The 12883-nt window shown below is 37.2% G+C and overlaps 1 protein-coding gene across 1 annotated transcript in view; it reads left to right on the top strand.

Annotated features, from left to right (window-relative positions):
* The first annotated feature begins 49 nt into the window (after window positions 1-49).
* The window catches only part of LOC144653237 (uncharacterized), an 80881-nt gene continuing 68047 nt past the window's right edge, over window positions 50-12883 (top strand). Inside the window, exons 1-3 of the mRNA XM_078513185.1 lie at window positions 50-806; window positions 4774-4940; window positions 8656-10034. Of these exons, the coding sequence (XP_078369311.1) occupies window positions 249-806; window positions 4774-4940; window positions 8656-9019 (1089 nt within the window). The 5' untranslated portion in view covers window positions 50-248 and the 3' untranslated portion in view covers window positions 9020-10034. The remainder of the gene's footprint in view (window positions 807-4773; window positions 4941-8655; window positions 10035-12883) is intronic.

Here is a 12883-nt window from a genome sequence, read left to right on the forward strand (position 1 = left end):
TAGAGTAAAAAAATTGAAAAACATTTTAAACTTAATATTGGTCAACTTCTCACGCATGTGAGTAGATACATTTACGTTTATTTTTTACAAAGTTGCTACCCGTCCCCCCTCCCATGAGATTTCAATACGCAGCCTCACCGTACTCCCATGAAAAAAGCTCGCCAACAACTCCGTCTCTTGGGCAGACAAGACGTCTCTGCTTATAGAGGGAAGCCTTTTCTTCTCCATCACGTATGTGAAAGGAAACGATGGGCAACGCGCCTTGCTCGAAAAGAGAACAGCTCGAAGTAAGCCCCGAAGTTCTGGTTTGTAGATTGAAACGAGCTGCGTACAAAGGGTCCAAGAAAGATTTACGCGAGCTGCTCAAGCTAGGGGTGAATATCGATGGATGTCATAAATACGGCAAGACCGCACTACACGAAGCCGTCAGACACGGCCAGTTCAAATGCGTGGAAATTTTACTAAACTATCGAGCGAATGTAAATATAGCGACTTACGATGGACTCACACCATTACACGAAGCAGCCGAACAAGGATTTGTGGATTGTTTAACAGCGCTTTTAAATCATGGCGCTGACGTGAATGCTGCGACTAGGAGTCAGTGGACTGCTCTGCATTATGCAGCAAGAAATGGACACAGAGATTGTTTAGAAGTCCTTTTACAACATGGGGCTAATGTAAATGCAACCGCAAATGGTGGTTGGAGACCTTTGCACACGGCCGTTCGGCATGGACATACAATGTGCGTTGAGCTTCTACTACTGTACAACGCAGAAGTTGATCCACCTTTAGTACCATCTTGGAGGGTAAGAAATACCAGCTTAGCGGTTCTTAAGCGTTTGGCTGTTCATTGATTCGTCGTGATTTTATTGTAGTTGTTAGTTCTTGCAGAGTATCGAATCTGCATGCTGCCCCATGTTTATTAGCTCACTGATATTTTTTTTTGTGTTCGAGCCTCTCAGTTGGGGGGAGACTGTGAAAGCTATAAATTTTAAAAGGAGGACATGTTTTTTACCGATATGAAGCAGTTTCAAAGAATCTTTACATCATTACAATAGGGGGGATTCTAAACTGCTGGGTTGATCTTAGAGCGAAAAACACAGACTTTCGCGTTGTAGAAGTGACAATCGAACGAGCATATGTGAAGCGCCGCTTAACCGTGATTGAACAGTTCCGAGATGGCCGTAATCTCGTAACCCTATAATTTTAATTGCAGTTACAGAAGTTCTGTTTACGTTTTAAAAAGGTCGTATTCCCCGCAGGAGACAGAAAATTCTCGTGGTATTCGGCCTCCTCAGCAGGCGAAAAACATGGAACGAGCGACTTTTTCTTTTTTTAACTCGCACATCTCGCCCCACAGGCTTAAATCGCTTATTCAAAACAACATTGACATGTTGTAATTAATTTTTTGACCGAGTGGTATTGCGTTTCTTTTTTGGCGTCGTGTTGAAATCTTTTATGCTATTTCTAAATGGGAAACACTCTGTTATTTTCGAGAGCTGTTGGATTTTCATTTATCGTATTTCGAGTCTGGAAGTCGTAAAGACAAAAATCTGTCTCCATAATGTCTGTGCATATTGGAGTTTCATTGTATTCTGTGACAAGCTGTACTAAATATAATCCTTCACATATCTTCATACCGCGAAAAACTTATAATAGGCTTTGGATTATTTTCTCTCGACTCATTTACGGCGGAGAATTTTACGGAGCTGCGTTCAGCATCTGGAAGCGTAGACGTACCTCTGGGCCAATGTTTATTTTGATAAAATTCATTTTGTCTGGCTGAAATCAACACAACCGATTCGAAGAACGTAACAGTAGCTGTTATTTATACTCACAATTTATAGCTTTTCCTTCAGTATTCACAATTTATGTCATTTTTTGATTAATGGCTACGGGCCAATTGTATTCTGTTGAATCTTGGACTTCTTTCATCGGCATCTGGTTTTAATTTACTTGGCCAAAGTGGATTTGAAATGTACATTTATGTTGTTTTCGCGTGTACTGTTTGAAGATCGAGATTTTGCGCGGATTTTACCGAAAAACATAGAAGTTTTTTTTAAGTGTTCTGATACCAAGGAATGTCGTAAGGTGGGGTTGTGTGTTATATTACTGGCAGTTGTTCACGTTTCTAAAGATGCAGTGGTTATCACAAGTGCATTGAAGGACCAAGATTTGTCATTTCTCTTCCGTCGATATTCCCTATTTCGGGCACTTTGGTGTAGATTACAGATATTTTTGTTTCTCTTCGTTATAAAGGACCAGAATTTGATTGAAGTAGAAGCTAGACGAAGCTAGAACGCGATTTTTTTCATGCATCACAAAAGGATGGCTAGATTGTTATCTAATAGCAGATAATAAATTGTACTGCCATGGTATATGAGTCCCTTATCAGAAAGAACGTCCAAATTATGCCAAAAATGTAGCCCCCCAGACTGCTTGACCTAACTTTTAAACCTTTACCATATTACTTATACCAATGTCTGAAGGCTCAAATTTAGTAACAAGGTGTTATGTTATTCGAATATTGAAAGGTAATCACGATCTTGCAAAAATTCAGTTTAGTGTTTCAGCCCTGAGGACATACACATATGCTTTATCATATTCACTGCAGCTACCATTCACCAACTGAAAAGGGTTTTACATGTAATATTTTAGGGTGCTTAACAGCTTTTACTAAGGTCTTATCTTTTGCTGGTGCTATATTGCTTCTGGGATATACCAAACTCAAATGAGATTGGCTTGTTCTGTAAGCATCTTCTTTCTGCTTTAATAAGAATTTTTCACGGTATTTAATTCCGACCATGTGCCACAAAGACGACAAATTTGCATTTTTTAGTCAGTTTGGGGTGGGCTTTTGCTAGAACCATCTGCCTAGTCTAGCAGGTGAATTAAAACGAGAAATTATGTAATTTCTTTCATGGCAAAGTTGCTTGGTTTCGCATCCCCTCTTCAAAACTCTTAGAGTATATCATTGCTGGAGGTGAAAAAAGCACTTGTGATCATTTCTCCTTGATTAAACTAACCTGCTTAAACCTCCCTGGGGTGAAATTAATTCTCTGACTCGCTTAACACAATGAGTTAATTGCCACAAACACCTTCTCATGCTAAGAAATTAACTTTGTTTAGAAGTTGACACAGGAGCAATTGATCGTTATGGAGATGTCTTAACCATTTCTGTCCTTTCAAGCTTATTCTCTGTTTTCCTGTTTTAATTTCACTGTTTTGACGCTCTGGTGTGAATAACAACTCATAACACATGGAAATTCTTTTAAATACAATTGTGTCAATTTCATATGAAAATAACTTTAGAATTTGTAATTGAAAATATAACCTGGTAATAATTGTCTATAAATATTAAATTAACCAATCACGTCTTGTGTTTTACAATAATTTTTATTGCCAACATTTTAGCAGGATCTTTGTGGTTTCTATAGTAAAATGTTAAGGTGATCTTAAAATAACCGGCATTTATTATGCAAAATGTCGCTAATGAGTGGAAAACAGTATGCAATGTTTAGTCTGATCAGCTGTACAGAGGAAAAAATATTATCAAGTGATTGTCTGTTTTTTGACAGTTTTAGACTGTTTGGTCGTAACACGAAACAGCAGTTGTCCCTTAGGTAAATGGTAGAGACAAAATATCTGTGTTTTGTAATTTCAAAGTATAAACTTGGCTATCCAATTTAAAGAGGACAATGACATATAATTTGAAACTTAACATTTTGGCTTTTCATCAAATCATATTGATTGGTTTAATAAATTCCTTAGTTAAGAGTTCCGTACATGTAATAATCTTAAGAATTCATCTAGTTATACTCTAGCTGGTACCATAGGCTATCGTCATGTTATTTTTGTAGTGCAGTTTGAATGTAATTTTTTATTTCAAAATACTTATTGCTTTTTATTTACATCTTGGAAGATCTTGGTTGACTACTTTTGGAAAAGCCATTTCTCATTGCAGTCATTGTATAATGTACTTTGCAAACAAATTACAGTCATATCTTTATAGGGGACTTGTAACAGTTTGGTATGTTAGGTCATTTCTGTGTATAAGGGTCACTGCTCTTAAGCATAGTGATTAGAACCCTTTTGCGGTTGCATACGCAACAATGGATTTATTTGATTTTAGTATAGCCCTTTATACTTTATTGCAGTGCCTTTAATCTGTCGACTTAACAAACTTGATGTATATCTTAGTATAAACTTCCCCTTAGTTGGCAAATTGGAATAATAATGTGAAAATCATTGTCTGGGAGGAAGTGATAGGAAGGGACGCAGGGTGGGAGGTAGGGAGGGAGGGTGACTTGTGACAGACTAGCATCCTATAGAGATGGGAGTTAGAACTCTTCACGTTACTTCATTCTACAGATGTGGGAGTTATCCAGTTCAAAATGACTAATCACAGGCCACGGTATAAGGAATTGGAATGAAATCAATAAAATAGTAACAACATATTTTTATGGGAGATGCGGTGACCTAATGGTGAGCATGCTGGACTCCAGATCCACCAGTCCAGGTTCCTGGGTAACTGTGACGTGTTCTTGAGCAAGGCACTTTACTCTCATAGTGCCTCTCTCCACCCAGGTGTATAAATGGCTACTGGTAAATTAATGCTGGGGGTGACCCGGTGATGGACAAGTATCCCATCCAGGGGAGTAGAAATACTCCTAGTTGCTTAATGCTACAGTAGTTACTGGGATAAGGTCTGGTGGTATGAACTACTTGGCTTGACACAGACCTAACTTGTATTATTTTACTGTCTTGATTTAGATACTTCAAGTCCCCCTTCATCACGCAGCGGAATATGGACATTTAGCATGCTTAGAGGCTCTTCTCAGACAAGGTGCTGATGTCAATTCCAAGACAGCGGAAGGATGGACAGCAATGCACTCCGCAGCACTGTATGGACGTACATCTTGTGTAGAAGCTCTAATCAGGTAAATTTTGAAATTTTAGCTCTTGTCATCAAAGCTCTTCAAACAATCAAATATTCATTCCTAGAGATCACAAAATGTCTGGTGGTAACCCGTGTACATTCACAAGATTTGCGGAAAATTTTTGGTGTATTTATAGCATTAGTTGGCAAGCATTCAAGTCTTCTCTCCGTCATGTTCTTAATACTTTCATTAATTGTTATCAGGAAACTGTTCTCAATACCCTTGAACATTTCAACATTTGAGGATTCATTTTTTTTTTTACAAAAATGCAAGTTTCCCACTGAAAAATGCAGTGAAAACTGGATCATCGTCATTTAAAAACTGCTAACAAACTGAATTATTTTTAACATTTTTAACATTGTACCACCTGCCGACACATAATTATATTTATTTTAATTTTTACTGCACTTCCTTCTTGATTAAACAAGAGCCGTAAGAAGCTACAAATCTCATTATAGGTTGGTCTGTTTAGTGTGTCTTGCAATTAATAGACCCATTAATTATGTGGGTGCGATGACAAATTTGTCTACAACTGTCAGCCTCTTTCTATCAAAATTCCTTTGAAGTTAACTTAAGCTTTTTCTGTAGTAAAGAAGAATTATCACACTATTGCTCTATGGCCAGTAAATATAAATCTTACTTTCCTGAGTAGCTAGCTATAGGTTTTCTATAAGATTTCAATTCCTCTTGTATTTTGTTTATACTAAGACACTCTTCAAGAGCAAGTTTTGCTACTCAAGGAAAACTCTTCTAGTTTTCTGTGCAGTTGAACTCTTCATTGTTTGAACTTCTTGATTTATCGGGACGTTGTTGCTCTGGTCCCTTTTTCTGCAGGAATAAATTAATAGGTTCAATCCAATCACAGGGCTGCTACAGGTCAGGAAATGGTCAGGGAAAAGTCAGGGAAAATTGAATTAATAGCACCCAGATTTAATGCCATTTAGGGATGGAAGAAACATTTCAGGACAATGTGATCTCAGCCATGTCTCTTTTAGAAGCGGAGGGTGGAAGCCGCTACTATAGCTAACATTTTGAATTTATTTGGTCAGGGAAATTTTAATTTAGCTCTAAAGATGCATTTTGCTAAAATTTACATCTCCAAATTTGGTGCTTATGAAAAGATTATACAACGTTTTTCATTACATGTAGGCTTAAAAGGGTGGAAAAACTGTAATTAAAGAATAATTTTTTTAAAAAACTGCTAGATACTCTGTAATGCAACGTCGTACAAAACATGCATGATTCAACTTCTCTGTCAGTATTAAGCAAATAATATCCTTGAGTTCAGGCATGCGGGGTATGTAATCCTCTTAATGTTTACATTGCTTCAGTATTTTTCAACCCTTTCACTCAATAACAAATGTTCTGAAGTTCTGAACTGAAAAAAGAAAATGCAAAATTTCACTGTGAAAGACATACAGCACACAGCACGGCAGAAAGTACTGATTAATAGTGTTACGAATGGACACACTTGAGTTTAAACCACAGACTATAAACTTTGAACAACAATAATGTACTTGTGGTTTTCCTTTGGAGTTTAAGGGTTAAAAAGTATCACTTTACAATAACTACATGCACAGGTACATGTATCTTCATTTGTTATTTTCTTATGAGCAGTAAGAACTGTTTAATGTACCCAGTCAAACTGACAACACCTTGCATATCACATAATTCTCAAACCTCAAGAGGGTGAATATTTTTTTCAAAGTAGGATTGTTTTTACAAAGTGCTCAACTTACAAATCAAATAATACAACCTCTTTGTAAACATTGTTGTCTTGGTGTAACTTCCATACTTGAGATTTAATCAAAAATTTTCCCACCAGGTTTAAAGTTAAGCTTTTATTAAACCAGACTAATGGCTTTATTTACATAAAGTAGGAAATCATTTTTGTTTTAATCTGGGAGCCATGTCAACCAGGGGTGACGTCGTTGAAATGCCTTTCAGGGACAAAACAATGAAACATGGCACTTTAACAACAACATGCTCTTGAGACTGTGGTTAAGTCAGCTGATATTAATCCACGGCTGTTATGAATAACCTTTATTTATCACTGTGTTACTCCAGACAAAATAAAATTCCATTTATTTTACACCTCGAGCAGTTTAATAAAACAGTACATCCCCTAACTAACTATAATGTAGAATTGTAAAATATTCATTTCAAACGTGCAAGGGAAGGGATGAAGACATTTTAAAAAAGCATTGTGAAGACTTTGATTTCATGTAATCGAAGATAGCCTAAAGTTAGTACTTGGCAAATATTGCCTAACACTGCTCAAACATAGGAGAACACTGGTTACAGGAAAGGATTAAATTCATAGCTGGCAGGAGTGTAACGATGGTTACAATATAGTTTCAATTATAGTTTTTCAAATGATGCCTCTCTTGTTCTCTGCTGTCCTTTCTGTTCATTGTTTTAGAATCCAGGAACAATGAGTCATAAAAACAAACTTCAGTCATTTCCAGGGTCTTATCAGCATTCAACTATCACAATAGTCTCACTGCTATGGCAATAGTAACTGAACTGTTGCAATACAATCACTGTAGGCAAAATGACCTCAATAGTCACCCCTAATAGCTGGCAACAATGAAAATACAGCTGAAAAAGGTGATTACAAAGCAAGAGTTTATTGACAAAATGTTCCTGGACCATCAGTTTAGTAAAATAACAGATTCTGTATATCCCTCTTATAAATTTCTGTGCTATTGGTGATGAAAATTTCTCTTAAGGTTGGAGTCCTGTTTACATTATGCAAACATTTTCATGTACACATACTCTGAGGTTTTTTTCTTTTTCACTCAAGGCAGACTAAAAAATTAATGTCATTTCAATGCTGTCACCAAGGCATTCTCTGATCCTTTGAAAACATTTAATTTGTGTAATTATTTTCATCACTGGAATCATCAAACAGTAAAAATTTAATTAAATAAAATATGTTTATTAGTTTTTCCTCTTGTGTTGAGTAGCTGGCAGAATAAAATTTTTATTTTTATTTATGCGCAAAGCATATAATCCATCATAATTGTGTTATGTACACTGCACAGGGGTGTTATAAAGTTAAATGAAAACCAGTACTGGTGAGGTCCCAGTCTGTGATGTGTTTTCCAAAAGTAAGAAACTGATTTGTTTGTTAAGTTAAATTCATCAATTGGTAAATGTAAATGAAAAAAATGTCACAGACCTACTGACCTTGAAAAAGTAATTAATGTCGAAGGTCCAGGTAGCCTTTTTCCAAAATGGTCACTGTTTAAGCCTTTGTCGATTGACCTAACAAATGAATATTTTTTTTTGCATGTGTAACAAGACTTTAAAAAAAATCCTGTTGCCAGTACATAAAGTGCATTTTTGTAAGTTGAACGACTCCGTATAGATCATTGCCAAGGTAATGCAACACCTGAAAATTGCCAAAAAAATGTATCAAGAACTTCATTGAGTTTATTTTTTTCTTTTGTTTTAATTTGCTGTAGACCTGACAAGTGACTTCTCTGACAAGAACCTTCTAAATGGTTAACCTCAGAAAACCTTTTCTCTGAAGTTGTCTGGGGTGTCAGATTCAAAATATTGTTTAAAATAAATCATCTACTGTACTATGGGCATCTAGTATCATTTACTATGGGTAAAGGGGAGCATTTGAATGTTTGTGATATTTTTCTGTTGCTGCTATCTTGATGTGCAAACTTAAGGTTTTTCTAACTTTGAATTTGTTCAACAGATATGGTGGAGACGTGAATGCTAAAACTGTGTGCGTCACTCAAGGGACTTCTTACAATGACACGCCGCTGCATCTGGCTGCAAGACACAGTCATACAATGTGTATCAAGAGACTTATACAGGCTAATGCCAATTTATGGACTAAAAATTGCCTTGGACTTACGGCTGAAAGATTTGTGACTGATTCAAGACTTCGAGACTGGATGGAAAACATCCGAGGTAGACCGAGATCACTGCAACTGCAGTGTTCAGCTGCAATCAGAAACTATCTTGAACCAGACAAAACAAAAAATGCAGTGAAATTGCCACTTCCAATGCATCTTTTGCGACAAGTTCTCTTTGAGCAAGATATCAAGATTGTATAGCATCAAATAAATAATAATATTATTACTACATAACAATCAAGAATGCCAACGTGCAAAGCCCTGGTTTCTCCACGCGACATCAAACATTTTAACGTTATTGCCGCAAAGCAGCATTGATAACAGCTTCTTGAGACAACTTGATGCAACAAAGATTTATCCATAGTATTATCTTAAAGGTGCCAGTACACTGGAATTATTTACTTACTAACAGTAACTTGTTGTGCAGCCTTTAACATTGAGTCTCTGTATAGCTATCACTTATTTTCTGCAAATGCTCTATTTTGTAATTTTCACCTTTTCATTCAAGATCAGATTGCAACTTGAATTTAAAGTGTATCGATAAAGAGCATTGGTCCAAATTTGTCAACTATTACAAGGTTTTCTGTGCAATTACACCAATCTATTTTGGCATGGTAAAATCCCATTAATCTGAAGATCAGACATCATGGCCATCAATATCTGGCTTTATCAGTAAGTAGGGTTCTTACCGGTAAATTAGGAACTTATTAGAAGTCTTTCTGCTACAGCACTTTGCTTTTAATCTGCTGCATGACAAGTTACTTTAACTGAAAATTGCAACGCTAACAGTGCAACTAACTACACTATGAGCAGTTCCTCTTTTTCCTTAGTCTGCGAGTGTGAAGCCCCCAAAAAAGTGCAAGTGTAAAAATGGTCATGGGAAATCATTTCTCGCAACCATTTCCCACTTGCAAGCACTCTTTGTCACTTCACGCTCAATGGACTAAAAAAAGGGACTGCTCTTAGTCTAGCAACTTATATACATGTAACTGAAGCCACTGGGACAATGAAAACCAATCACTTTGCAGAGCAGAAATACTGAATAGACAATTTTAGCTTAACACCAAGTTGAAACTAAAATTTTCTACTTCAATTCTGCAAGGTGGCTTGATTATCGTTGTCCAAATGGCCTGGTTCAAATAGCTGCACTTTATTATTGTTGAATTGAGATTGATATCACCTATTACTGCTGTCAGGTGTTCAAAAGTTCTTATGTGTACTCAAAACATCATTTGTTTTGTATGCCTTGGTCTGTCTTTGTTGGTTTTTTGTTGTTGCAAACGCCTGTACTTGTTCTGTACAGAATCTCATCTGGAATTCAGTTTTACTGGCTGCCTCTAGTAGTTACAAGTTGCTGTTGTTTTCATTTTAATCCCATGGAAGACATTTATGTCTCTGTTTGAAGGCTTCACCTCACATTATGCTTCAGATGTTATGAGTTTTGTTTTGTTTATGTTGGTATTTTAATTTATTTTTCCATGACATCATCTACTTTGGATGACACAATTAATTTGATTTGTTTTAAGGTCAGTTTACAACATTTGTTTTGATGTTATGTTTATTTTCACATTTGAAAGTACACATCAACAGTGATATTACCATGTGAAGTTAGACAGTAATTCGTCATCCATGGTGTTAAATTGGTATACAGCCATCAGGGCGAGGTTGTTCAAAGTACGATTAAGCTAATCCAGGATTAGAGTCAATTTTGATTTCAGCCTTGTTACTTTTCAGTGAGGATTTCTGTTTGTATTTTTTGTCCTTCAGTTTAGACATCTACTAGTCCCAAACTCCACAGAACATAAACAATGAAAACAATTTTATACAGGAGAGATTGAACCCTCGATCAACTTTTAAATTAATCCTGGGTTAGTGCTAATTGGCTTTCGAACAACCTGGCCCAGAGGTACCTACATGAATCATCAAAGATCGGCATGCATTCTTGTTTCAAGAATCGAAAATCAGTTTTGACTTAATAAGACCCCGTTTATTGGGTAGTCTGTTTGGTTAATGTTGGTATTGTAACGAACCTAAGGTTAATTAGTGGACGAAACTTCAAACTCAAAACCAAACTTACTGCACAATGGCAGTCATAAAATAATGTGGTCTACTGTATAAGCTGTTTTATTTTGGTAGTAGCCTGTAAATGGTTTTGGTGTTGAAACTGTTTAGTTAGCTAACATCTTAGCTAAAAAGACATTGTCTCCTCTAATTGGCCAAATTTACCATCTGAAGTAGTACATAAGCTGAAAATTCTAGCGAAGAAACTGAAATCTGCAAGAAATTGAGAAAGTCAGAAGAAAAAATCTCAATAATACAGTCATGCCAATAATTAACTTTTTTTTTTCTCTGTCTTGAAACACTAAGAAAGAACAAATTTCTTTATGATATTTTTTGCAAGGCTGTGCATTTTTTGTTGTCGTGCTTGATGGCTAACCTGGGCTGCAGGCACAAACGAGTAGGACTGGGGCAGAAATGGGTAGAGTGTCTCATTTCCATTCCCCCCCCCCCCCCCACCTTGTTTGCTTCACTTTGCAAACAAGTTATAATAATTATTGGCATTTATAACGTTTACATACATTTGATATACGTCACATATGAAATTAATATTGTCTCCATTTGAGGGAGACGGCGAGAAACATTGAATTGGTACAAATAAAGTAAAACATCTAGACTTAACTGTGATGCAAGTATGACTCCTTAATTCTCATAAAGCATTGAATTTGGCTATTTTTGTTTCCTTTTAGTTCAAAGTAAAACTGTAGTTGTTTTCAACAAGTGTAAGAGAGGTTTTTTTTTTTTTGGGGGGGGGGGACACAGAAAAATCATGCAGACTAAACAGAAGAAAGTTCTTACACTGAAACTTCTTTGAGGCAGGGCGGGGGGAAGGGGTGGGGAGATATTATTTGTTTGTAAATTTGCAAACCAGTTAAACAAAAAAATTCGTTGTTTCAACTCTTTGTTTTGCGCGCGCAAGTAACAAGCAATCCGCAACGCTAACGGAGACCGTCACCTGCATATAATTATTACAAAGATTTAGTAGAGTGTATGTTCCTGCGGGCTGGACTCACGTTTGAGCAGGGCACTGACTTCCGTTTCCGGTTATCATACTTATTTAATCTGGCCAACCAATCAAATTTTACAACCCGGCCCTGGCGAGCGCGAGAAATTCACGATTGGATTTGATTTTGTAACTGTTTGGCTGAAGCAAAACGTTTACATGCATTTACTTTTGTTGTGGCCTGTAAGCTTTATGGCTAGGATGAACGTGAGGCGGGGAGGGATGAACGTGAGGCGGGGAGGGATGAACGTGAGGCGGGGAGGGATGAACGTGAGGCGGGGAGGGATGAACGTGAGGCGGGGAGGGGTAAACGTGAGGCTAGGCAGGGAGGGAGGGGGGTGAGAGGGTGGTGGATTGCCTTTCTTCTTTCTCCTCCTTGAAAGCAGTTTAGCGCGCATTCTACTTTCTATTGGAGTCGCGAGGGCAGTTCACGCATGCACCAATCTTGTTCCCAGAGCCCGCATCCCCCTTTACCAGCGGTCGGGAGGCGCAACGGCTTTGGGCGATTTAAAAACCGGTTCGGGTTTGATTGTGCGCGTGCGCCGGAGATTGTGGATGATATAAACAAGTTTTCAACAGCCAATCTGGTTTGGCCGTTTTTTTGGTGGGGGGGAGGGGGGGGAGGGAACTTGCAGTCAAGCCCAGAGGCCTCGATTCTTGGTGCCGACCCTGAAAGGATCGCGGCCTCTGGGGACGAGATTGCTCATGCCCATATTTGCGAGCAACTCTTTAAAGCTAAGTTTCAAGCTATACTTCTTGACCAATGTTAGCAATTATTGTGAAGAACGAAAAATAAAGCTTTTAATTAACGTTTATATAGAAAGAAGAAATTTAGGTAGCGACTTTTTTGAATTTTTGGCAATTTTTTTAGCAACTTTTTGGCGTTCCAGTGAGCAACTTTACAGCATTTTACGAGCACAATCGAGACAGGTATTATTGTATTAGCTCAGGCATTGTCTTTAATTTTCGTTTAAAAGTAGAAGAAATGTAAAATTTTAAAACAA

This window comes from Oculina patagonica, chromosome 5 (genome assembly GCF_052425735.1).
Source record: "Oculina patagonica isolate OP01 chromosome 5, crgOcupat, whole genome shotgun sequence".
Taxonomy (NCBI): domain Eukaryota; kingdom Metazoa; phylum Cnidaria; class Anthozoa; order Scleractinia; family Oculinidae; genus Oculina; species Oculina patagonica.